This window comes from Vanacampus margaritifer, chromosome 2 (genome assembly GCF_051991255.1).
Source record: "Vanacampus margaritifer isolate UIUO_Vmar chromosome 2, RoL_Vmar_1.0, whole genome shotgun sequence".
NCBI lineage: Eukaryota > Metazoa > Chordata > Actinopteri > Syngnathiformes > Syngnathidae > Vanacampus > Vanacampus margaritifer.
The window spans coordinates 434,541-458,928 of record NC_135433.1 but is presented as its reverse complement, the minus strand read 5'-3'; the positions used below and the strand labels follow the sequence as shown (position 1 = coordinate 458,928).

General features: G+C 47.5%; 2 protein-coding genes across 5 annotated transcripts; one reads left to right on the top strand and one right to left on the bottom strand.

Moving 5' to 3' along the window:
- The first annotated feature begins 268 nt into the window (after positions 1-268).
- tmub1 (transmembrane and ubiquitin-like domain containing 1) lies at positions 269-4,760 on the top strand. Of its 2 annotated transcripts, none has more exons than XM_077558636.1 (3): positions 269-399; positions 1,787-2,134; positions 4,263-4,760. In XM_077558636.1, the coding sequence occupies exons 2-3, from the start codon at positions 1,824-1,826 to the stop codon at positions 4,618-4,620; spliced, it is 669 nt and encodes a 222-aa protein (XP_077414762.1). In that variant the 5' UTR covers positions 269-399; positions 1,787-1,823; the 3' UTR covers positions 4,621-4,760. The 2 variants fall into 2 exon arrangements, with proteins under 2 accessions (XP_077414762.1, XP_077414763.1); XM_077558637.1 differs by lacking the exon at positions 269-399 and adding an exon at positions 455-704.
- Positions 3,524-23,931, bottom strand: LOC144044306 (dynein axonemal heavy chain 17-like). Of its 3 annotated transcripts, none has more exons than XM_077558634.1 (21): positions 22,956-23,931; positions 22,706-22,881; positions 20,913-21,099; positions 20,105-20,204; positions 19,960-20,045; positions 19,739-19,864; positions 18,741-18,941; positions 17,835-17,921; positions 16,074-16,238; positions 14,113-14,477; positions 12,554-12,740; positions 12,019-12,165; positions 11,845-11,950; positions 11,005-11,108; positions 10,819-10,938; positions 10,521-10,667; positions 9,516-9,689; positions 9,176-9,412; positions 7,904-8,073; positions 7,076-7,214; positions 3,524-4,970 (listed from the first exon to the last, which is right to left on the bottom strand). In XM_077558634.1, the coding sequence occupies exons 1-21, from the start codon at positions 23,295-23,297 to the stop codon at positions 4,965-4,967; spliced, it is 3,372 nt and encodes a 1,123-aa protein (XP_077414760.1). In that variant the 5' UTR covers positions 23,298-23,931; the 3' UTR covers positions 3,524-4,964. The 3 variants fall into 3 exon arrangements, with proteins under 3 accessions (XP_077414760.1, XP_077414759.1, XP_077414761.1); XM_077558633.1 differs by having other exon boundaries at positions 3,524-4,712; XM_077558635.1 differs by having other exon boundaries at positions 3,524-4,712; positions 18,795-18,941.
- Positions 23,932-24,388: the final 457 nt, after the last annotated feature.

Here is a 24,388-nt window from a genome sequence, read left to right as displayed (position 1 = left end):
AAAATGCAAATTTTTGTTGAACATTTTTTCATAAAAAATAAGTGATCTAAAATGAAAAAAATAAGAGGTGTTTATCATCTATCAAACATGCCACTACGATGAGGCACTGATTTTAAATAAATAGGTCACATGACCTGGAAGCTATTGAGCAAAAAATGCTAATTTGTGTTGAAAGAAATTCATTAAAAATAAGTAGAGATCTAAAATGAAACGTTTCTTAGGAGGAGCAATATGGCGGCCTCGCGACTTCAAAAGTCTTGGCCTATCGGTTATAGCAGGGCAGTAAGGGACGCCGCCCGGCAAAACCATAGAAGAAGATAAGTCGGAAGCGTTGCGTGTGATTTGAGAAGCCGATTAGCTTCAAGGCTAACACCTGACATGACGTTTGTAAGCTGAACAGTAAGTTCGTACTTAGTTCTTGCGCGCACCCGAACAAAAAGCGAGTTTAAACTTGGAGTTGAGAGGGAAGAGCCGCTTTATAACGTCGCGCGGTTGACTTTGCTTCACTTCCGGCCCGCTGGGCGACGCGGCTAGCGGTTAGCATGTAGCTTGTCGCTCATTTCAGCTCTTCGTGATCGTGACGTCACGGACAGCCGACCAAGCTGGCTCGCTTGCAAAGTTGAAAGGCTTCAAACGAGATGAGCCAGCGAGCGAGCGAGTCAAGCTTGCGGAGCCAAACTCGAGTCTGCGCTTCCCAGTCCGAGGTCTGCCGCTGACACTTCTTTTACGGGTGCGGGGGCCTGCGTGGACTTTTGGCGTCCGGGTTTGTGTTGCCGCGGTGGGCCAAGAAAGCCACTTGACTGCTCCGAGTCCGACCGTCAATAGCAAAAAGGCGACAATCACTGACGCTCGTCATCGTTGGCGAGAATTGAGCTGTCGCTTCCGTTTAGGGACAAAACAAATGTCGCTTTTCATCGATTTCGTTTGGCTGTGGACCCACTAGCTTGTTTTAAAGGAAACATGACTCATTTAGACATTTTCAGCAATAAAAGTTCATGTTTTGTCGAGAATCAACTGGATAACTTCCATTATTAACACTTTGAAAAATACATTTTGCCATTGTATTGCTCTTCATCTTTTCTGTAAAGCGCTTTGTGACAGCTGTGGCGCTCGAAAAATAAAGATGACTTGACTTGCTGTCGACTGAAGATGACGACACAGACAATCACGGCGCACCTGTTTTCTTAAGATGAGCCGTGATTGGCTTATTACCTGAGCAACAAAAGTGGCAAAATGGCCGCCCGCTGAGATGGATTTAAAAAAAAAAAAGGAGGTGGAATTTGCTTTATAACTCGTCTTCCACAAACGTAATATTTATCAGAACAACATATTATTGTCAAGAAAAACGCAATCAGTGACTAGTCAATAATCCTAACCTCAAAACTGGAATTTTAGCAATATTCCGGTTACGCAAGGCATGTCAACAACGCATGACGCACAAAATGTTTATCAATTATTTGCGTTGTGTAATTGATGGAATAATCGATAAGATCGTGAATTCTAAAAAGCTTTTAGTGCCAGCAAGTGCACTCAAGGACAACACATTCCAAAAATAGATGGACAGTGACGGACGAAGAAGAATTCAAAGCAAAGAATTTATTGATTGAAAGTCAACATGGCATTTGTTAATCTATCAAATATTCTGCCGTTTGTTTGAAAATGCGCTCGATTATAAAGCTGCGTTTCCAGCAAAACGTGACGCGGGCCAACGAGAACGCCATTAGCAACATGTTTTGGAAAAATGCCGACTTGTCATCTGTAAGCGGATGTTGCGCTCCCCGTTCAGGTGGCGTGCGATTGGCTGCTGGGCGGCGGCGGCGGCGATGACGTTGATCGAGGGCGTCGGCGACGAGGTGACGCTCCTGCTGGCCGCGCTGACGGCGGCGACCGTGCTGCTGCTGGCCTGGGCCTCCACCCGCACCTCGGAGTCGCCGCACCGCGAGCCCTCCCCTCAGACCGCCTCCCCCCCGGACCCGCCCGCCGGCCCGCCCCTCGCCGATGACAAGGGCGGGCCGGCGGCGGGGGCGGATGATGAAGACTCTGAGAGGAACATGGTGCTCAGACTCAAGTTCCTCAACGACACGGAGCGGACGGCGCGCGTCAAAGCTCAGGACACCGTCGGCTACATCAAGAGGTAACGACGGCGCTCGCGGACTTCGGCGGCAAACGGAAGGGACGGTCGCCACAGCAAGAGCATGCGTTTCACACGGTTGCCATTAGGTGGCAGTCTGCTCACGCACGGCAATGGTCATCAAACGGGACGCCGCAAAAGCCAATCAAGCACTTTTTGTGCATGCAAATAAGGACGGCACGACCAACAAATTGTTATGAACAATCGAGATCAATACAAATATTTCAGGTATTCGTGAATTAAGGCCAACAAGATCCACGTTCTGTTTTAAGAGGACGTTATGCCGTCGTGCTCCTGCAAACGGAACGCATACTTTTTTTTTCTTCCTAACGTGTTTCGTCATTTGTCACTTCCCGCAAAAAGCCTAAAAAAAAACCCACAAGTGACAGAACGCAGAACATTCATAGAACACGAGGTGGGAACATGCAAATAACCAATACTACTACTTTGAAGAACTTCATTCAAATAACAAACCCGTCATTGTTAATGAACTTTTCATCAATTTTTTTCAAGCTTGCTAAGTAGCCCTTTCGGCTCATTGAAATAAGCAGAGTGCATTATGGGTAGGCAGTCACTTGTCATTGAAAACCTCGAGTCGAACGGGGCAAGCGCTGATTTGGACCCTTTTAACCGTTGGAAAGTTGATGTTTTTTTATATAATAAATGTAAATATGCGTAGCGTCGCTGTCGTCAGTTTTCTAGAACACAACGAGACTGAAATCGTTGCAAATAGTGATGGAAAACGAAGCTTCATGAAGCACTTGTGAGTCATTTTTGAGGCAGATACGATGATGTCATCAACAATCTTACATGCGCCGTATAATGACGTCATCAAAATGCACTCGCGCGCTAAATCGGCAAAATGGATGCCAGATATTGAATATTGCGTTTCTATCGCCCTCGTCGAGACCAGATCAGTTTTGCTAGCTTAGCAACGCGCTTCGGCTGGCTCATGCTGCACATCAACGCATTGCGCTTTCGCTCCCAAGTTGGTCCCGACGGCCTCCGTGGCGGCGCAGAAGCACGTCTCAGTTACAAGGATCGAAATTCTCCCCAAGAGATTACGAGGCGGGATTAACCAGGAAAAGACGTAGCTATGCTAACCAATTCAATGAGGGAGGGACGTTATATTGCGGGAAATGTTTTGCATGGATTGTTGTGACGTGCCGTACATCAGTCGGGGGCGGTTGCCGGCAACATTCAACATATATTGAAGAGAAGAAGTTCAAGTGAACCTGTAAGGAGAACTATTTGTGATTGATCAAAAAAAAAAAGGCCGTTGCTCGTCCGGCTCCTTTGGATTCATTCAAGCTACTAAATGCAGGGAAAAAAACTCTTTTCAATCACTACTGCCACCTGTCGACGGAAAGTGAAACTGCACACAACCTTCCGTGAATGACATCCGCAGACATTTTATATCAGTCGTATGATTCCACTTTTGAGATATGCACAGTCAAAAATTTGTCAAAATGACATTACAAGTAGAGCTGACCTTGTTTTGTTTTTTTTTCACCCAATTTGTACATCATTTTTAATGCAAAAACACAACAGCTCCGCCTCTTTACATTTTGAACTGCAGCACAACTGCATGCGTTTCTCATTTGTGACACGTCACGTCAGAAGAAACCTTTTTTTTTTTTTAATAAGTGAAAATGTGGTCTCAAATGGCATCAAAGAATGTTTCAAAATAAAAATCTAATCACAACATTTAAAAATGAATACATACAAAAATCAAGTAAATGTGATAAGAAATCCAAAATGGTCGCCGGCGCATTTGGCTAGCGTGAGCGTTGTCCATGCTCGTTGCCAGACTTTTTTTTTATTTTATAAAATGTGGTCTGAAATGCCATATATGGTGATCGAAGAATGTTTCTATATAAAAAAATAAAAGCACAAATCTAATTTAAAAATAAATAAATAAATCCCTTCCAGCTACCAGCAATTGTTTTTTTTTTTGTTTTTTTTTAAATACATAAAAATGTGAGAAATCCAAAACGGTCCCTGGTGCTTTTGGCAAGCGCGAACGTCTTTTGACTTTGTCCGCATTTGCAAGGCGGCGCGGCAGAATTGAAGCGAGCGAGCGAGCGAGCGCGTGCCCACTGACGGTGCGCCCTTTGCCCCTCCTCCGCAGGACCTACTTTTCGGGCCAGGAGCAGCGCGTGCGTCTCATCTACCAGGGTCAGCTGCTGCAGGACGACGGCGCCACGCTGGAGGCGCTGCGCCTGCCGCACAACGGCGTGCTGCACTGCCACGTGTCGCAGCGCGCCGACGCCGGCCCCACGCCGCCGCCGCCGCCCGGGGGCGGCGAGCGCGTGCGGGCGGCGCTCAACGCGGGCGGCCTGCTGGTGCCGCTGCTGGTGCTGATGCTGGCCGTGCTGTGGTACTGCCAGATCCAGTACCGCCACCTGTTCACGGCGCCGGTGTCGGCCTCGCTGCTGGGCGTCACCGTCTTCGTCAGCCTGCTGGCCTTCGGCGTCTACCGCCACTAGACTGTCGCCGGCCATCCTCATCATCATCATCATCATCATCATCTCCTTTGTGCCTCTTGGGTTCGCGCTTCCGCCACCAGATGGCCGCCGGTCTGGATGTTGACGAAAGAAAGCCCATTAAATCATTCATTTCAATTCTACGCGCTCTTGCTTGCTTTTTGTTTCGTTTTTTTTTGGGTTTGTTTTGTTATTAGAAGCTGATGACGTCGCCGACGATGACCGTGAGGTGCATTGTGGGTAATATGCAAGTCCTTTGAAGAGTAATGCCACTAGAGTCATGTGCCTTTAAAAGCAGCAGCGGCGATCATGTGACCTGCTCTTTAAGTCATCTCGCGGCGTCGCCATCAGCTCTGAAACACATCACAACACGGATGCACGTCAACAGGCAGCACATTCGCACCCACGGCCACTCAGCAAAAGCGACACAAAACTGCAAAGAAAAAGAAAGAAGCAACAAAACAGGAGGAAAAAAAAGCTGAAAATTAAATTTTAAAAAAAAGCTGAAAATTAAAAACAAGGCAGGAAAAAAGCACAAAAAAATAAAGCAGAAAATTGAAAAAAAGCTAAACTAAATAAAAAAGCAGAAAATTAAAAACAGAACATGAAAAAGCAGACAATTAAAAACAAAGCATAAATAAATTTAAAAAAGCAAAACAAAATAAAAAATAAAGCAGAAATTGAAAAACAGAAAAAAAGCTAAACAAAATAAAGAAAATTAAAAACAAAGCAGAAAAAAGCAAAACAGAAAAAAACAGAAAATTAAAAAAGCAACAAAACAAAATAAAAAATAAAGTAGAAATTTAAAAATAAAAGCAAAACTAAATAAAAAATCTGAAAATTAAAAACAGCAGAAAATTGAAGAAAAAGCAAAACAGAAAATAAAAAAAATCAGAAATTTAAAAACAAAGCAGAAATAAATTTAAAAAGCAACAAAACAGAAAATAAAAAAAGCACAAAATAAAAAAAGCACAAAAAAGCAACTAAATAAAAAATAAAGCAGAAATTGAAAAACAAAGCAGAAAAAAATAAAAACAGAAAATTGGCTAACCCTAACCCTATTTTCAGCAACAAAACTGAAAATAAAAAGCAGAAAATTCAAAACAAAGCAAAAAAAAAAAAGCAACAAAACAATGTAATCCGCTACTCACCCGCACGGCCGACTGACTGCCGGCAACGTCCCGTCCGGATGACGACACCCGAGCAACGCGGCTGCGTCATCCGCTATTTAACGACGACTCGCAAGGAGTGCGGTTGACAACACGTTTTGTTTTTGTTTTTTGGGGGGTGGGGGGAGTTTTTGTTGTTTTTAGCAGACATCAAGTCCACTATATGAAAATGCGGATCGAGTGATTCCGATGTCAGGAGTTTCAATGATTCCAAATGCAATCAATCACTACGGAAGGATTTTGAGCTGACCTTTACTATTAAAAGTCTACACACCCCTGTCTGACCAAATGCCAGGTTTCCCCCCCAAAGCGAAATCAAACTGAAACTTGTTCCACATTTAATCTTTAATTTTAAATTTAAATTTTTTTTTTTTTTTAAAGAAACAAAACCAAACCTCAAGATAATGCGCGCACCCCGTTAAGTGGGGAGGTTGACTTTTCACACTTTTCACACGCCGGCCACCATTTCAAATGAGTTCAGCCGTTCTCCGAGGCCTCACAAGAAAGCGCAGGCAAGCCAAAATGCTTCACGGAAAACGGCAGGTCAAAGAACCATTGCTTGAAATGAAAAATAACAAAATCAAACAGTAAGAGAATTTTTCAAGCGTGACTTGAAAGTGTCTCCAGTCGAGACACGTTTAAGATCATCAGGACGTCGCTTGCGTTCAGGGGACGAAGCAGAGCGGCTAAAAGCAGCTTCACCCTGTTTGGTTCGGACTTGAGAGCTTGGACCGCGGTGTCGGCCATTTGCAAATAAAAGGCCCGACCCGGGGCCGGCTTTGTATCTGCCCCGATACTAACTGCCTACGAGCTGTAGATGTCTGATCTGTACGTATCGTTTCTAGCGGTTAGGGTTCAGGAGACGGGAGGAGCAACATGGCTGCCATGTGACTTCAACGGCTTGTCCGGTCCAATATTCAGATCAGTGCAGCTTTACAAATAGCTTCACTTTGCCTCATCCAATATGGCGGTGGCGTCAACGCACTCACGACGGTGTTGCCGTCTACCGTCAGCGGGCGCCGTTCAATAGATGGACGGCAGCGAATTGATCCGGATACGAGAGGCGAGTTCATTTGGTCGCTACCGTATTCATAATATTGGCCTCTTTTCAGGTCATAGGTCAAATGCATAGTGGCCATTTTTCCGGCACTTGGAGGGGTGTGTAGACTTTTTGTGTGGCCTGCGGTGGAGTCGATTTGAAAGCGTTTGGAATGAAGAGTGTGCTCGCCGCTCGCCGCTCGCCGCTCGCCGCTCGCATTCCCAACAGAGCGCTGATGTCGTCATCCCACCTGCAGCAGCGTGGTGATTTCCGGCACTTCCACGTTGACCGTTTCCAGCAGCATGATGGTCTCCGTCAGCGGGAAGCCACGCCCCCCCGAGGACTTATCGCCTTCCTCCTCCTCGTCGTCAAAGTTGCGCCGAGACATGCTGAGCAACGAGTCAGCGAGTCAGCGCAAGCTCAATGTTCAATTTGCCTCACAACGTTCTTTCCTCATTTGCATATTTTGACAGGAGAAAGAAGCTGACAAAACGTCAAAATCGTTTGCTTTCTGCCTTGGAAACGTTCGCAAGGAGCCGTTGACGTTTGGCAACTTCTCATCCTCCAAACGCGGCAAATTAATTTCCAAGCTGTGCAGAAGCCTGACAACGCTCCGAATGGTTAGAAGCAGGTGTGTTGGAGGACAGAAACATCAAAAACCTGCACGACTCCGGCCCTCGCCTAAAGCCTGCCGTACCGTATGGGGATCATGTTCAGTCACTAGATGGCATTAACGTATCATGTTTGACATTGCCGTTTTCTTTTCATATTTGGAGCTGCTTGATTTTCAACATGAAGCACATTTTTGGAGTCATAATGACGACGTCCAACGGCAGACAAACAAAGACGGGCCGCTCTTTTTTGTTTTGACGTTTACAAAAGTTATTTCATTATTTTAATTGTAATTGCCAATAAAGATTTGCCTCTTGATGAGAAAAAAAAAGATGATACGACGTCCCTTTGGGAACGTTTTTGTTTTGCTGATTTGGGGAAAAATGGAGAGAAAAACGCGAACCAGCAAAAAATCCATCGTGGGAAGCCGATGTCGTTTGGTTCCGTGCGGGACCCGGACGTTTACCTGTGCCGCACCATCTTGAGCAGGTGCTGCGTGTACAAGCTGATCCAGTTGTTGATGAAGAGGCGCAGCCCGTCTTTGAAAGGTTGGAGGTCAACCTGCAGCCAGCCGTTGACCAGGTCGAAGTCCTCCAGCTCGTTGACCTCCAGCAGCTGCTTTTGAAGCGCGTTGATCTGACAAACAAAAGACGCAAGACTTGCAAACAGGAAGTGTGCATGGGAAAACAGGAAGTCAGGTACCTCAAACAGGAAGTGCTTACAGTGGCTGTAAGACCGACGGCAGCCATCTTGCATTGCCGCTCTTACTGGCGACTTCATAATAAATGAATTCAAATTCAAATTCGGAAATAAAACTTGGAAAAGAGAACTTGGAATTGCATTGAATGCAAATGTGCAAGTTGCACGTGCCGACATTTTGGCCGTGGAAATCGAAAACGAGGTGAAAACACAGAAGAAAAATCCTGGCGTTCAAGTTAGCACACTTAGCAAAGCGTTATTAGCGTTTTGGAAGGTTCGCTTATATTTCATTTTGGGTTTTGTTTCGAGGGCGGTTCTGTTATTTTTGATGAGTTTGACTTATTTCAAAAATGCTTTGTTTTAGTTTAGCTTTAGTTTCACTAATTGTTTTCATTTGAAAAAATGCTTACTTGTTTGTGTGCAACATTTAATCAACACGAGGACCAAATGAAAAAGGTCGCGCATTCCTTGCTTGATTTCAATGAAAAAGCAGGCGAGGCGAGCCGAGCCATTGGAGCCAAAAGTCCAGCACGCAAAATTGTGGCGTCATCTGAAGATGCTTTTCTATTGGCTGCTGAGAGATGACATCACTTCCATGTGACACATTTTCTTTATTGCGGTTAATATCCAAATGAAGGCTCGCGTATTCAATTGCCAAAGATGAATACAAAAGACATTTTGGGTCAAATTATACTTAGTTTTAGATTTGTCAACGTGAAATGGAGTTTAAGTTGAGTTTTTTAAAAAAGCATTTTCGTTTTTTATTTTATTTTGTGAAGGAAATTGTTCGTTTGAGTAATTTCATTCGTTTTCGTTATCTAAAATAAGCTTGACTGGCAACGCAAGATGGCCGCCGGTGGCTTCATTGCTCACTACCGTTAGGAGGCGACTTTCCATGTCCGGGTCATTTTGAAGAACAGAATGTGAAATTAACAGGAAGTGCGGTGTGTTTCAAACAGGAAGTGAAGTCCATCTCCAGAAGGAAGGAAACAGGAAGTGAAGCTGCTCTCAAAGAGGAAGTGCGGCGGCAGGCGTTCACCTCTCTTTGAAAGTCGGCGAGCGTGGGCGGGCACTCGTCCACCTCCTCCTCGCCCTCCTTCAGCCTTCTGCCATACGCGAGGAATTCTTGCATGACGCCGCGTTTGTGACTCTGCCACAGCGGCGAGAAGCGGTCCAGGTCGGCCTTCAGAAGCTCCGCCTCCTCGTTGACGTCCTGCAGGTGTTGCATCACTTCCTGTTCCAGCGCCACCAGATCGGCGTTGTCCCGCAGCGCCTCCTGTGCCGTGGCGAAGGAGGGCACGTCTGTGTGGCTCGTTGCCGATCGTTGCCGATGGTTGCCCATCGTTGCCGATGGTTGCCGATGGTTGCCGACGGCTCACCTGGTAGTTGCCTTCCTGGCTGGTGGAGATCCTCGGCGGCAGACTGGCGGCCGCGTGGATGTCGGCGATGAAGGACTTGAGGACGTCGGTCAGGTCGGTGGTCAGGGACGGATCGAAGACGCTTCCCGTTGGCTGCAGCTGCAGCGACACCTGCAGCAACGCACCACCGAAGCTCTGCGCGCACGCACACACACGGCAAAAGAGAGCTGCGGCTTGACACATTTTGAGACTCCGATTCGCTGGGGAGGAAAAAGTTTGATTTTTATGCTGATTCCAGAACTGACGTCATTTTTTTTCTTCCAGGGGCTTCATTTCTAAGTGTGAACTTTTGTGGAGACAAACATTGACACGTCCGGCTTTGTGGCGCTTTTGGATTCCTCGAACCTCGTGTTTGCTGGACGGGAGTCACAAAAATCTTTGTTTTGTTACGATGACACGAGTGCGTCAACATTTTCAACGCTCGTCTTCTCTCATCGATCTTGAAAAAGCCGCATGCAATAAATGCGATTGGCGGCCGCGGTTCGAGGCGCAGAGACGCTCGTTCAAGAAGCAGAAGGTCGGCGGTCCGATGCGGGGATTGGACCGCCGACCTTCTGCTTCCTCCAGGACCTTCCTAACAAAACTCCTTCCCGATAACTCCACTCCATTTCTCTTCTTATCTAGAACAACTCGAACCCTGCTCCCAAACTTCGAACTTTATGTCCACCTTCCTTCCACCGGCACCGTCGCTCAGCAGCACCGATGGCGGTCCGTTGTTAACCCTAGCCTCGACCGATCCGGCATCGAAGTCATATATTTCATTTGAAATATATATAATAGCGTAAGTTAATATTAGTATTTATTAGTAATAATTATTCTTTTTGTATTTTTTTAAATATTATTTATTATTATTATTATTATGTTAATATCTCTAATTTCATAAAAGATCCGCCCCTGCATGGAACGTGCCCAAATAAGCCCACGTTTGAAACGTTGTGCCCGAAAGCGGCGTGCGCGCGCGCTCACCGCCGGCGACATGTTCTGCGACAGGAAGCTGAGCGAGTGCAGCAGCATTTGGAGGATGCCGTCCTGCACCAGCTCGTCCACGTGGTTGAGGTACGACAACCACTCGGGCGCCGAATCGTCCTTCACGCCGTACAGGAGCGAGTTCTCCTGAGGACACAAAAACAATTCAGCGCGCTCGCCATCGGCCGCCTCCACCTGCGAGGCGCGGCGGCTCCGTGATTGGACGAAAGCACATCTGGACTCTCCGAGCGGGTCAGCGTTTTGAGCAGCCTGCCGTCCTCCCGCACGCCTTCCTTACCTTTGTTAGCCGCATGACCCGGTCGGCGCCCTCCCGCACGCACGTGTAGCTCTCTTCCGTGGCCTCGCTCTTCTCCAGGAAGTCCCCCGAGCGACTGATCAGCGGAAGCGCGGCCCAGCCCTGGGGGCGGGGCCAGTGTTACCAGGAAAAGCTCGACGGCCGCACGTGTGCGCCACGCCCACCCACCTGCGTGACGGTGCACATGGCGGCCATGTTGGCCCGCGCTTCGTTGACCGAGGTGAAGAAGGCCGTCAAGCTCCGCCTCTTCTGCTCCATCAGCTGGTGGACATCTGAAGGAACATTTTCCATTGAGTGGACTGAAGAGCTCCCGAAAAGCGTCACCCAAAGTCGGCGATGATGATTGGTCGAGCGTCGGCAGCCGCAATCGCTCCTTTTCCAAACTCGCTTTCCAGCGGCGCCCCCGTCAGGCAACTTCTTGTCATTTCAAGCAGAAGCGTAATGTGCCAAATAGCCGAGTTTGACACCCCTGATCTAAAGCATAGGTCTCGAGGGCTGCATGTTTTCCCGGTTTCCCTCCTCCAACACACCTGCATCCAGTAATTAGGATTGCTAACAGGATTCTGAAGAGCTCGCTGGAGAAGAGAAACGTTGACATCTCCCGTGTTGCGCACATCTTTGACTTATTGGTAAGGTTGACGTTTCTTGACTTCAGACTTTTTGTTTTGTTTGACTTGAGCTAAAACTGTCAGCTAACGAAGACCACTTCTCTGTGCCCCCCCCTCCACCGCCCCCCCTCCCAAAAGTTGTCTGAACACAAGCAAGCTAAAACGCATTACTACCAAGCTGTCTACTGCCCCCTGGTGGTCAAGACACATACCAGAAGGCGCAGCGCAACAATTGAACTGAAGCAGAAACGCTTTGAAAACTTACTTACTCAGCAACTTGTTTTCTTGTTTGAACAAGAAATGTCAAACATTTTTTTAAAAATCCATAATTAATCATCATCAAAATGTTTTGGGAAGTCCTGACGAGCGCGTGTGAGCGTCACGTGACCTCCGTCGTCACCTGGACTGGTCCAGGTGCTGTTCTGCAGCTCCAACAGGCTCCGCCTCTGCTCCTCCAGCTCGTCCTGGATCAGCGGAAGCTCCACCGGCAGAGCTCCGCCCACCACCTGGAAGGCCGCCAAGCCCGGTCACAAAACCTTTGGGCGTGTGCGCGCGCGCGCCCGCGTCCGCGTACCTGGTTGAAGGAGGACACGATGTTGATGAGGCTCAGGTAACTTTTGGCCACGTCACGTCCGCAGCGCATAATTTCGGCAGTCTGGGGGCGGAGCTCCAGATCCTTCTCCCAACTGGCTTGCTTGATGTCGCTCAGCAGCGCCTCCAGCTGGACACGCATGCGCACACACACACACACACACACACACACGTTTGTTTTACTATCTTTGTGGGGCCATCCCATTGACATAATGCATTTGCTAGCCCCTCCCCCCAACCCCGACCATCAAAAATGATTGCCTACCCCGATTCCTCACCCTAGCCTCAACCATAACCCAATTCAAAGCTAAACTCTAAAACCAAGTCTTGAGGTGTGAAGTTGTGGGGCCCAACAAAATGGTTCCACATGGACGGGTGGGCAAACAAGACCTTACACACACACACACACATTTTGAAAATTGAGAAGGTGAATAATGAGGCTAATTAAGAAAGGCTTCCTTTTGTCATGTTGTGCTGGCGTAGTTGACGTGACGTGACGTGACGTGCGTGCGTGAGACCTTCTGTCCGCAGGGAATTCCCAGCATGCCTTGCTCCTGCTGCTGGATGAGCGCAATCTGGAGGACGGCGGCGGCGTCTTGGTCCAGCTGCCGGCTCCACTCCTGGCGAACGGAGCTTCGGATGTCCAGCAGCATGTCGGCGATCCTCTGGAACTTCTGACGCACCGCCTCGCACGACTCCACGCACCTTCACACGCACGCCGCAAATCATCGTCATCATCGTCATCATCATCATCATCATCATCATCATCATCATCATCATATTTGCAGGGGATCGCCAGCGCATATAATGCCCCCCCAAAATATTAATTGTTATATATTATTAATATAATATTTGATTTGATTATATTATTAATATAATAATAATATGAATAGAAATGTTTTATCAACAATTAGAGCACCTGTTACGTGTTCATTCTTTCAACATTTAACGTTATGAGGACGTCGTCCACTTTTGTTTTTGTCCACTGCACTTTTTCTATCAGGTAATTACTTGCATCATTTAAAATGGATCAAAAATGACCCCAATATTTTGATATGAACAAATATTCTGAATGTCATACACATTTATTAAATGTTTGACTTGAACGCATGTCGTTATGTTTATTGCTCAAACACAAGCTTCCAATCCAGCGTCAGCTAAAGGATCATCTGCAGTCAAAATGAATCTGTGTTAAGATATGATTCATGTTATAAAATTGTTTGTGATTAATCAACGAGTTAACGCTTTAACTTTAAGGGCACTAAATCATATTTATTTATTTATGTTGGCAAAGACTTAAGGTTGGTGTGTGCAGTAGGATGATCATTTATTTTTTGGGTACAAAACAAGACGTTTAAATGTAAAAACAAAACAAATAAAAAAAATATGTAATAAAACACTATAATTACGCAAGTTCCTTTTGGAAGAAATACAATTTATGAGTTATTTAAAAATGTCAAAAACGAGCAAACAAAACAAAACAAAACGAGGTATCCGCTCTCCCGGCTTTAAAGAGAGACGACGAGGGTTCGAGCGCTCCCGGATCTCGGGGCAAAAAGGCGGTCATGCGCTCCCGGCCGGCCTTCATGGCTTAAAGGGACAGTGTGTGGAATTTGAGATTTTTTTTTTAAAATGTTTATTCAATAACTCATTCGCTGGCAGCCCAGTAAAAATCGAAAAAGTATACCCGGACTTCGCGGAACATACTTGAAGAAAAAGACCTGGAGCAGGCCAAGCCGGAGGCATGACATCGGCCAAACAATGACGGGCCGGACGCCGTCGGATTGGTCTCGTTGAGACCAATCCAGGGTTGCCAGAATGTCCCCGGTACGACTTAGGGATCCGGAGATACAGCCCCGGGAAATCCCCACATTTGAAATTTGAACTTCGCTTTGTTGCATTCTATTAGTTCACCGCTAGATGGCATTAAATTCTACACACGGTCCCTCTAAGCAAAGGACGAAGGACCAGAAGCAGAAGATGCGAGCGACTCAAACGCCAAACTCCCTTTTGGGAACAGTGTGTGCGTGCGTGTGCGTGTGTGCGTGCGCGTGCGTGCGTGCGTGCGCGCGCTTACAGATGCTGGACGGTCTGGAAGTTGTGCAGGACGTTGTGAGCCCTGAGGACGAGTTGCTTGGTCCACCTGAGGGTGGCGGCGGGCGAGACGGTGAACTTGGACGCCACGTCCTTCTTGCCCTTGCTCTTGACCAGCGCCTGCACCTGGTCCAGTTCCCGCAGGACCATGGCCACCAGCTTGGACAGCTGAGGACGCAGCTGGTCGCGGATGGCGGGCCGCTGCAGCACCGGTCCGAACATGCTCACCACCTTGACGGCGGCCGACGGCAGGTGGCACTCGTCCAGCGTCCCTCGCAGGATGGACACCAGCCGGGCCTCCAGGTGCGACACGTGCTCCTGGAAGCAAGACGCCTGCTGCGCGAAGCTCTGACAAAAGAGGGGGCGGAGTCAGCGCCAAGCTTCCATCCGTCATCTAGCGCTTATCCGGGCTCGGGTCGCGGGGGCGGCAGCTTCAGCAGGGAAGCCCAGACTCGCCTCTCCCCAGCCACTTCAACCAGGCGTTCCCAGGCCAGCCGAGAGACAGACATCTCTCCTGGGTGGTGCCCGGGGCCTCCCGCCGGTGGGACATGCCCGGAAGACCTCTCCAGGGAGGCGTCCCAAGCAGCTGCCCGAGCCACCTCAACTGGTTCCTCTCAACGCGGAGGAGTAGCACCTCGATGCTGAGTCCCTCCCGGATGACCGAGCTTCTCACCCTCTCTCTCAGGGAGAGCCCGGACACCCTGCGGAGGAAACGCATTTCGGCCGCTTGTATCCGGGATCTTGTTCTTTCGGTCACGACCCGCAGCTCGTGACCGTAGGTGAGGGTACGAACGTAGATCGAGCGGTAAATCGAGAGCTTTGCCTTCCGGCTCGGCTCCTTCTCCGCCACAACGGATCGCTGCAGCGTCCGCATCACTGCAGACGCTGCAGCGATCCGCCTGTCGATCTCCCGCTCCATCCTGCCCTCACTCGTGAACGAGACCCCAACATACTCCTCCACTTGGGGCAAGATCTCGTCCCCGACCCGGAGAGGGCACTCCACCCTTTTCCGACTGAGGACCATGGTCTCGGATTTGGAGGGGCGGAGTTTCATCCCAACCGCTTCACACTCGGCTGCGAAGCGCTATAGTGAGAGTTAAAGATCACGACTTGATGAAGCCGACAGGACCGCATCATCTGCAAAAAGCAGAGATGCAATCTTGAGGCCACCAAACCGGACCCCCTCAACGCTTTGCCTGCGCCTAGAAATTCTGTCCATCAAAGTTAGGAACAGAATCGGTGACTAAGAGTAGCCTTGGCGGAGTCCAACCCTTACTGGGAACGAATCCGACTTAACTGCCGGCAATGCGGACCAAACTGACAGCGGTCGTACAGGGACCGAACAGCCCGTATCAGGGGGCCCGGTACCCCGTACTCCCGAAGCACCCCCCACAGGACTCCGCGAGGGACACGGTCAAACGCCTTCTCCAAATCCACCAAACACATGTAAACTGTTTGGGCGGACTCCCACGCACCCTGGAGGACCCTGTCGAGGGTGTCGAGCTGGTCCACTGTTGCACGGCCGGGACGAAAACCACGATGCTCCTCCTGAATCCCGTGGCGCTCGGTGACCTGCTAGGGAGCTAGCTAGCTAGCTAGCTAGCATCAGGGGCTAAAGCCAAACTGTGGCAGGCTTTTGACTTTCTGGACCGGATTTGCCACCTCTGCGCACATCGAGTTTTTTTTGTTTTAAACAAAAACGAATACTGAAACTAATTTAAACTAAGCATTGTTTAAATAAAACTCATAAAAATGAACAGAACCGCCCTGTAAACGAATTAAAACGAACTAAATTGAAAAAACAAAAACTCAATACGAAATTAAAACCAAGTCAAATGAAAATTCCCAAACTATAATAACCCCGGTCAGCGACGGGCGCGGCCGTCCGCCCGCCCGTCCGTCCGTCCGTCCGTCCGGCCTGGCGCTCACCTGATCGGCGCTCACCTGATCTGCGGGCTCGCTGGCATCGCTCTTGCAGTCGGCGAGGATTTGCAGCTGGCTCAGGAAGTCTTGGCACACGCCCTGCACGGCGCCCGTCCACATCCGACCGCGCCCGCCGGCCACCACCACCTGTTCCAGCTGGAACTGAAGACGCACGCGGTACACTTCCTGATCGGGGACAAGTCGCGCCACGCTTAATTTCAACATTCCTTTTCGGGCGTCTCGCAGGCCGTTACGATATTTCATCGGAATTCATCACATGACTGAAGATTCATTGCAAAATTTTGATCTGTTCTAAATATACAATACAATTTTTACTAAGTTGTTATATTGTAAAAGTGGAAAAAACAAACAGAAATATGGCTGCATCTTTTAGTCATTGATAAAGTCATTTAAGGGGAAGTAAAACGGAATCTTTTTCAAAGTATTGCTTTGAGTTGTTAAGCACAGCGTATTTTACTCATCGGATTTCACTACCTTCGAGACCTACATTTAAAAAAAAGGCTCCGTTCCCAAGATGAGTGAAATATTATAGTTTCAGAAGAGGAGTTCTACTTTGCATACTTTTTGATTGCATTTTAAAATACTCTATAGCAAAAAATATCTAAAGCCAGAGTGTCATCATCATATTCAAAGTTGAATGTACTATCATCTTAATTGTCTTCATTATTCACTCGCATGTACTTTTTGAAGAATTTGAAATGTAAACTTATGATGGTTGGAAAAAAATGAAAAAAAGAGCAGCTGCTTGTTGGTGCAAAATGCTGGCTGCTCTTTACATATCGTCGCCGTCCTCTGGAAAATACGTCTGTTTTTGTCTGTTTTGACATTTTGATGTTTATGAGATGAAAATGAATGCAGACGTCCCAAAAACGTGAGAAAAAAACGGACATCGATGTTTTTCACAGAACAGCGATGATATCTAATCACGACTACTGTTGGTGATTAGTCGACTAGCAAAATAATCTTTTGTGGCAGCCCTAAAATCACCGCACTCATTTTGACATCTCTACTTTGGACTTTTTCAAGTTGAGTGTTTCAAGTGAGCTTTCGCGGCGGCTTTGCTACTTTTTAAGTTTTCATTTTGTTGTAAGCATGCGCGTTTTGTAGGGCCCGACTGATATGCATTTTTTGAGGCCGATGCTAATACTGATTTTGGGCAGAAGAAAATACCCATTGCCGATTAATCTGCAGATTTAAAAAAAAAAAATGTATTTAATGCATAAAATTGTGTGCATTTGTGTGAAATGTGAATATTGGTTATTTGTAGGAAAAACACTCCCGAAGTTGATGCTAACTTACGATTAGCATTTCAATGGGACCTTCCCTTCACTTTTAGCATTAGCTCTAGCCTAGCAATGTTTTAAAAACCCAGCATGTTTTGTATTTATATAGACAGCGGCTGTCATTCTTACCGTCGTGTGTTTAGTTTTACAGTTAACTCCAACTGGGACGTCATTAAACAGCTGAAAGGACACTTTGGGACAACAGAATAAGAAGAATGACATACGCTACACACTTGCTAGTCGCTAATGCTACGCAAGAAAAATGGTGCATTCAGGGTACTTTCATAGCGTTGGAAACTTTGGTTTTCTTCGATGATAACGTTTTATGTTGAAAATAATGGGTCAATTGGCCGATTGTTTTGGTGGATGTTTGAAGGCCAATAATCGGCCGATTATAATGGGCGGCCAATTAATCGGTCGGGCCCTGACGTTTAGTGTCGTGCTCGCTATTTGTTGCCAAAGTTGATTGTACGCTTGCCTGGATGCTTTGCAGGCGAATGAGGAAGTCGTCCAAGCGAGAGAAGACCAGATGAGACGGGAACTCCCACCTGTGCACGCCACCATCCTGCACACAAAAAGCACGCGTCAGCGCTGGCGTCGCCACGGCAACCCGCAACAACCACCCGCAACAACCACCTTTTTCTCTTTTGCTTGGACAAGAAAATAACATTTGGGGACAAAACTCACTCCGAACAGCAAAAGAAGCAAAAAGGCCTCATTTGCAGGCGCCCACTTTGTTTTTTTGTCAGCTTCAAAAATCAGAATTGAATTGAGAATGAGCCCTAACTTCGATTTCAACACCTTCATTGGAATTGACAAACAGGAAGCTGAATTGCAATTGGAATTGCAGCAAGTCGATTTGAAATTCAAACAAATTGATGGTGCAAAATGAAAATGTATTTAACAAGCAAAACATATTAATCAAGTGATGACCATTAAACACAACAACTTTCATTGTTGAAAATATTGAAAATCTTTCACGCCACCCCAACAGTCGTTTGTGGCTGCGCGCGACTCCAAACACGCAAGACGCCATCTAGTGGCGCCTTTTAATTGGCTGGCGCCAGTCGTGGCTTCCACGCCAGCACAACTCCGAGACCACCGTTGGGTGGGCGGGGCCTTCCTTTGAGCTTGTGGCTAGCGGCCGTGCGCTAATAACAAAAACAATCAAAACCTTTGAAAATTTTGGATTCAACTCATGGCTAAAAATGCCAACCAAGCACATTTTTGCAGTAATTATCGTTAGTTATAGAAACGTATCAATTTGTAATGAATTTTTCATTTTGTTCCTGTATATTATTGTGCTCGTTTTTTGTGATCGTGCTTCATTTGGTCGCTTTGTCCATCCAACAAACGGCAATTGTGGCTCTCCTTGCCCACGTACCAGGGCATCTCTGGCATGACCTTCAAGGTCAGTGAATCTCGTGGGCGTGCGCACCTCCTGTTCCAGCAGCATCCTGTGATGGATGTATTTGTCCTTGAGAGTCTGCAAGGTCAAGGTCACCACTCGGACGTCATCCAGGACCTGAGCAGGATCCGAAAGCAGGCCGCGCATCACTTCCTGTCTGTGCAGGAAGGTCCGGCTCTGCAAGGCCGGCAAACACAACAAGAACGCTGTCAGCGCTTCAGCACGCACAAACGCAAACATATATATACAACAACATATATATATGTGTGTGTGTGTGTGTATATATATATATATATATATATATAGATAGATATATCTCATGTTTAATCAATCCATCAATGTCCAGTTATTTCCCGAGGTGGGCGTGTCAATGAATTTTGAGCGTCCGTCATCGTCAGTCGTCAACATTTCAAGGCAAACCATCAACCCATCATTTGTCGATTGCGCAACAAAATGGACGTCCGTCATTGACCGACCTTAAGCCAATGGACGACATGCCACAGGAGGCGGGACTTCCGACTTGTGTCTTTTCACCGCTCAGCTTTGTTTGCGTTTGCGGTTTGCGACGTTTGGGCCGCGTCCCAGGACTTGCGCTTTTGTGCCCTTTGCTCGCGCGTTCCCGTCCGCGGGTGCGAGGCTGCCAGTGTGTCGTGCGTCTGTCTCAGTGTCCCGAGCGTTTCAGATAGCTGAGGAAGTGTTGGAACGCGGCCAGAAACGGCGCTGAAGTCGGCGGCATCTCACCCACATCGGCGGAACGTCCACTTGCGGATATTTCAGCTGAGAAAAGTCAGCGTGCAAACCGGCAGGTGTTCAACTGCAACGGGGTCAAAGGTCGCGCTCGCAAAATCTCTCCTTGTACAATAACTCGTCTGATTGCTTGTGTGCTAAAAGTAAGTTTTTGTTTTTTTATTCTGTCACCGCAATGCATGATGGGAGCCGCTGAGGGCGGGGCGCGGTTCGTCGTGGGCTCGTACCCGCTCGATGAAGAGGTTGCAGATCTCCTGCAGGAGGACCACGATCCAGCACGGCTTGCAGTGGAAGTGCGAGCCGATCCACACCTGATGCACCTTCTCCATCACGGCGGCCATGTTGTCCCTCAGCTGCCCGTCACAGGCGCTCCGGCGTCATCATCATCATCATCATCATCATCATCATCATCATCATCATCATCGTCGTCGTCGTCGCCGGGTCTCACCTGCGGGTAATCCAGCCGCTCCAGTTCCTCCACTTCGTGCTGCAGAGGCGCAAGGTTGTTGTTGGCGTCCTGGGCCTCCGCCAGTCCTGAGAGGTCAAAGGTTACTAGCTCCACGCCTTCTCCTTCGCCGCTGCGTACGTCTTACCTTTCACGGCGTGTGCGTGGATGTCTTTCAAGGTGGCGCGGTACGCACCCTGGGCCGACTCCAGCAGCGACGACACCTGCTGGGTGCTGTCGCTCGTCATCTGAAGCGGGTGAAGCGTCGCGTTAGCGCGTCAGGACCGCGTCATGGCAACGGACGTGCACACGCCGATCATAAAGCATCAACACAAACATCCGGCGGTCTTACGTCAACGATCGTCGTCAACAGGAAGAAGCTGGACGTGATGACTCACAAAATTCATTACAATACAAGTATGGACACGCCGGCGGCAGAATGGAAATTGCCCGTTAACTTGAAATAGGAAGTTAAAAGAAGGTCGTTTGGAAAGTAAGCTATGTTTGGGCCAAACATAAATCTTTTGGGAATGAAGCGAATATAAATGCTTCATCGGATGGGAAACATCAAAGAAAGGCTCCGGTTGATCAAATATGACAAAAGCAAACTCATACGACGTCATCGCACGGCGCCGTCGCTTCCTGGTCTTCTTTGAAATTACTGCTGGATCACATCTTTATGGTGTGTAGCGCCACCTACAGCGGCGGAGTTCCCTCTCAATATTCGCAAAAGGACCACAAATGGAAACGGGTCGCAAGCCCGTTTTGTGCATTTGAAGTAAATTGGCTCAATAAATTCAAAACAATTGGATGGAAACCTGACTCATGGCAGCTCCCTCAACTTTTTGTGACGTGTAATGCTAGCATGTTAGCGTGATGATGTAGCGTTAGCATGCAATGTATGACGTGGGTGTCATGACATCACCGGTCGGTCGGTCGGTCGGTCGGTCGGTCACCTGCTGTAGGACGAGCTGCAGGTTTCGGAGTCTGTTGCTCCAGAAGTCAAACTCTTCGGAAGGCGGCGGCTTGAGTCCTTCCAGCAGCGGCTGGGCCGGGTTCTGCTGCAGGAATTCCGACACCAGCTCCGCCCACTCGATGATGACCGTCTCGCAGGCGTGCAGCAGCTTCACGTCGCACGACTTCCTGTCCCGCAAACGACAACGGCTCATCTTGAGAGGAGATCGCGTGACACCAGGCGGGATTCAGTGGCCACGTGACAAACGGCCGCCATCTTGCGAGAATTTTCTCCGCCCCAAAAATATGGAAGGAGCGTTTCAGATTCATTCCGTTTGATGACGGAGGCGCACACGCCTCTGCTGGCCTTTTCACAAATGATGTCGTGTCATTTCGACACGCCGGCTTTTTTGGTGTTTTTTTGCCACAGGTGGACTTTCCCGGTCTGACGCTGCCGGACGCACGTTTTGTTGATGACTGACGCTAACGCTAGGTTAGCCTGAATGTGAAATATCAGGCGCGTCTCGTGTTTGTTTGTTGGATGTCTTTGAGCGTCGAAGAGGAGGGGCTTCTCCGTCGGCTTTGAGCGTCGCCAGCCGCTAGTCGGGTTTCCATCCAATTGTTTCAAATGTATTAAGCAAATGGACTAAAACTGCGCAAACGGGACATGCGACTAATTCCCGTTTGCATTTGTTGTTCTTTTGCGACATTCCTTACTTTATCGTCCGGCATTGCTTCGTGACTACAAACGTACGACGTCAAAACATGCGATGCGTGTTTCCGCTCTCGCCAGCGTTTATTCGCAAAAGCTCTTTCCATCGCCAAAATTCGCATTTTCCTTTTTTTTTTATATGCTTCAAAATCCACCAAGCCCAAAAACTTTTGGGGGGCGAATTTTGGGCCCTTTTTGGAATTTCTAGCGTTATTTTCACATTTCTTGACAATTGGAATAAACGTGTGGACGGAAAGCCAACGAATGTGGCAACTTAAATGCAAGCTTGGTTGCAGTTCAATTCCACTTCCTCAACTTCCTCGCTCAGCATTCCAGATAGCGACCCCCCCCCCCCCCCCGGCCCTTATATACTTGGCCCTAAATGTTGCTTTTTGCTTGTTCCTGTAATCCGAGCAGAGGTGCGAATTGCCGAGTGCCTGGCGATTCCATAACAATACCAATTAATCGCCATACAAATCTATAAGTCACTTATTGTGATTTTTTTTAATGAATTTTTTACTCAAATTTAGAAAATACTCATCAGTAGCGATGTAATGATATCCAAGCATCACGATACAATATCATGATATTGTGGGGAGGTTGGCGATACAGAAAAAGTTTCACAATAGTGTAAAAAAAAAAAGAGCTAAAAAAAAATAAAAATAAAAACACAAACACACAATATTGTGCTTTTGTGAAAATGATAGCAATGAAAACTATCATCAAAATATTATAAATATTACGTTCCCCTTCATCTGACCATTAGTGTGGATTTTAAAGCTAAAAGGGCCAAAACATGCCTTGTGAAAATAAACCTGCACTAAAAAACTATCCACCAGAGGGTGCTAGAACTGCACAAATGGAAATCAACCTGACATTTTGAACAGAAAAATGGAGGTTTGGACCTGGATTGGCCACAAATCCAATTGATAGCAGAATTGTGCACTGCAATATCGCGACATATCGCCGAATCGATGCCCCTAAATCCGAGTGTGGCTCAAACGGACGGAGAGAAATTCCGTTTGGTACACTTGGCCAATCAAGATGATTGAGATTGTTTGGAGGTGCACGAGTCGTCCTGACCTGTCCTGGTCGTCCTGGAGACGTTTGGGGAGCGGCAGGAAAGTCCAGCCTTCCTTCAGGGCCTTCATGGCGAGCGCTTGGTTCTTCAGCCTCTCCATCAAGTTGAGCATCTCCTCGGCCGCGCCCGGAGCCCAGCCGCCCTCGTTGGCCGGGTTGCTAAGCAACGGGCAGATGACCTGCGGGGACAAAGACGGCGTTCGAGCGGGCGTTCGAGCGAGCGGGCGAGAACGGCGCCGGCGGGCTCGCTGACCTCTTGCGTGAGCGCCGAGATGAAGGTGAACAGGTTGTCGGCGTGGACCTCCTCCATCAGCAGCAGGGCGGCCATGTTGTCGGTGCTCACCATGTCTTTGTGCGTTTTGGCCAAGCACACCACCTTGCGGCAGCCGTCCAGGAAGTTCAGGCTGCTGCCGGCGCTGCCGTCGGCGTTGAGCCACACGTACAGGTTGACCATGTCCCTGGTGTTGAAGAAGCTGTTCAGGTGGCTCAGGTGCTTCTTGGCGTTGACAAAGTCGTGCCACTTGTCCTCGTCCAGGAGCAGACTTTGCGTCAGCAGAGGCTTCAGCGACTCCAAGCGATCGTCGCTGGCTTCCATTTTTCACGCTCGCTGGCTCACCTCGGCTGGCTTCTCCGTCGCCGTCCTCGGACGGCGGAGGGAGGACGTGACAACGCCGGCATCGTCTCATTCAACTTCTTTGTCACACAGAGCGCCGTCATCGACTCACGGCTGTGATGTCATCATCACGCTTGTTTGTCGTTTCCTTTGCTTGAAATTCAACAGGAACGCAAAATCATTTTCTTCATCTTGTCCAATTTTTGGCTTTGCAATTTGCTCGTAGGCCGTCGTATTTATTGGTGCGGGCATTTTTATCTATACAATTGTATTTATATTTATTTGTGTGCCAATAATTACGGATGCCTCTGTATCAATACAAGTATCAAACACAAAAGAGCGACAACATAAAGCTGTGTCGGGATTCACTTGATGCCCTCTTGATGCCCTCTTGATGCCCTCTTGATGACCTCTTGATGCCCTCTTGATGCCCTCTTGATGACCTCTTGATGCCCTCTTGATGCCCTCTTGATGCCCTCTGGGCTGCAAATATTCGTGGCTTCACGTCCAGCGTTGTTCAAATGTGCCACTGGCTTATTGAGACAAAAAAAAGGAGTGCTGGTGACGCCCCAAATGGGCACACCAAGCGACCATTCACGTGCATGACTAGTAAGACACTGACAGACAGTCAGATATAAAAAATATTAACTCAAAATGGAAGATTAGTCTGTTTCAATTTTGACCTTAATTGAAACTTGGGTTTAATGGAATTTTAATTACACTTCAAAACAATTCCACACTGTTCAACAGTGTGATAGCAAGAAAAACAAAACAATATTTAATATTATGGCAAATTCATTGTTGTTGGATTGTTACTGGTTTTCTTCGTAAATATATTTTAAAAAATATATATATATAAATGCAAATATATATAAATAAATAAACAAGACGTACATATACATATATGTACGTCTTGATTATTTATTTATATATATTTTTTATATATATATATATAATATTTTGTATATATATATATATATATATAATATTTTGTATATATATATATATATATATATTTTTTATATATATATATATATATAATATATTTATATATATAATATCTAATTTATATA

Coding starts and splice junctions, on each gene's coding strand:
- tmub1 (XM_077558636.1), top strand. CDS start 1,824: ATGACGTTGATCGAGGGCGTCGGCGACGAGGTGACGCTCCTGCTGGCC. Junction 2,135..4,262: donor ACCGTCGGCTACATCAAGAG/GTAACGACGGCG, acceptor CCTCCTCCGCAG/GACCTACTTTTCGGGCCAGG.
- LOC144044306 (XM_077558633.1), bottom strand. CDS start 23,297: ATGGAAGCCAGCGACGATCGCTTGGAGTCGCTGAAGCCTCTGCTGACG. Junction 20,205..20,912: donor TGCAGCTCGTCCTACAGCAG/GTGACCGACCGA, acceptor CACCCGCTTCAG/ATGACGAGCGACAGCACCCA. Junction 11,109..11,844: donor CAGCACCTGGACCAGTCCAG/GTGACGACGGAG, acceptor ATGTTCCTTCAG/ATGTCCACCAGCTGATGGAG.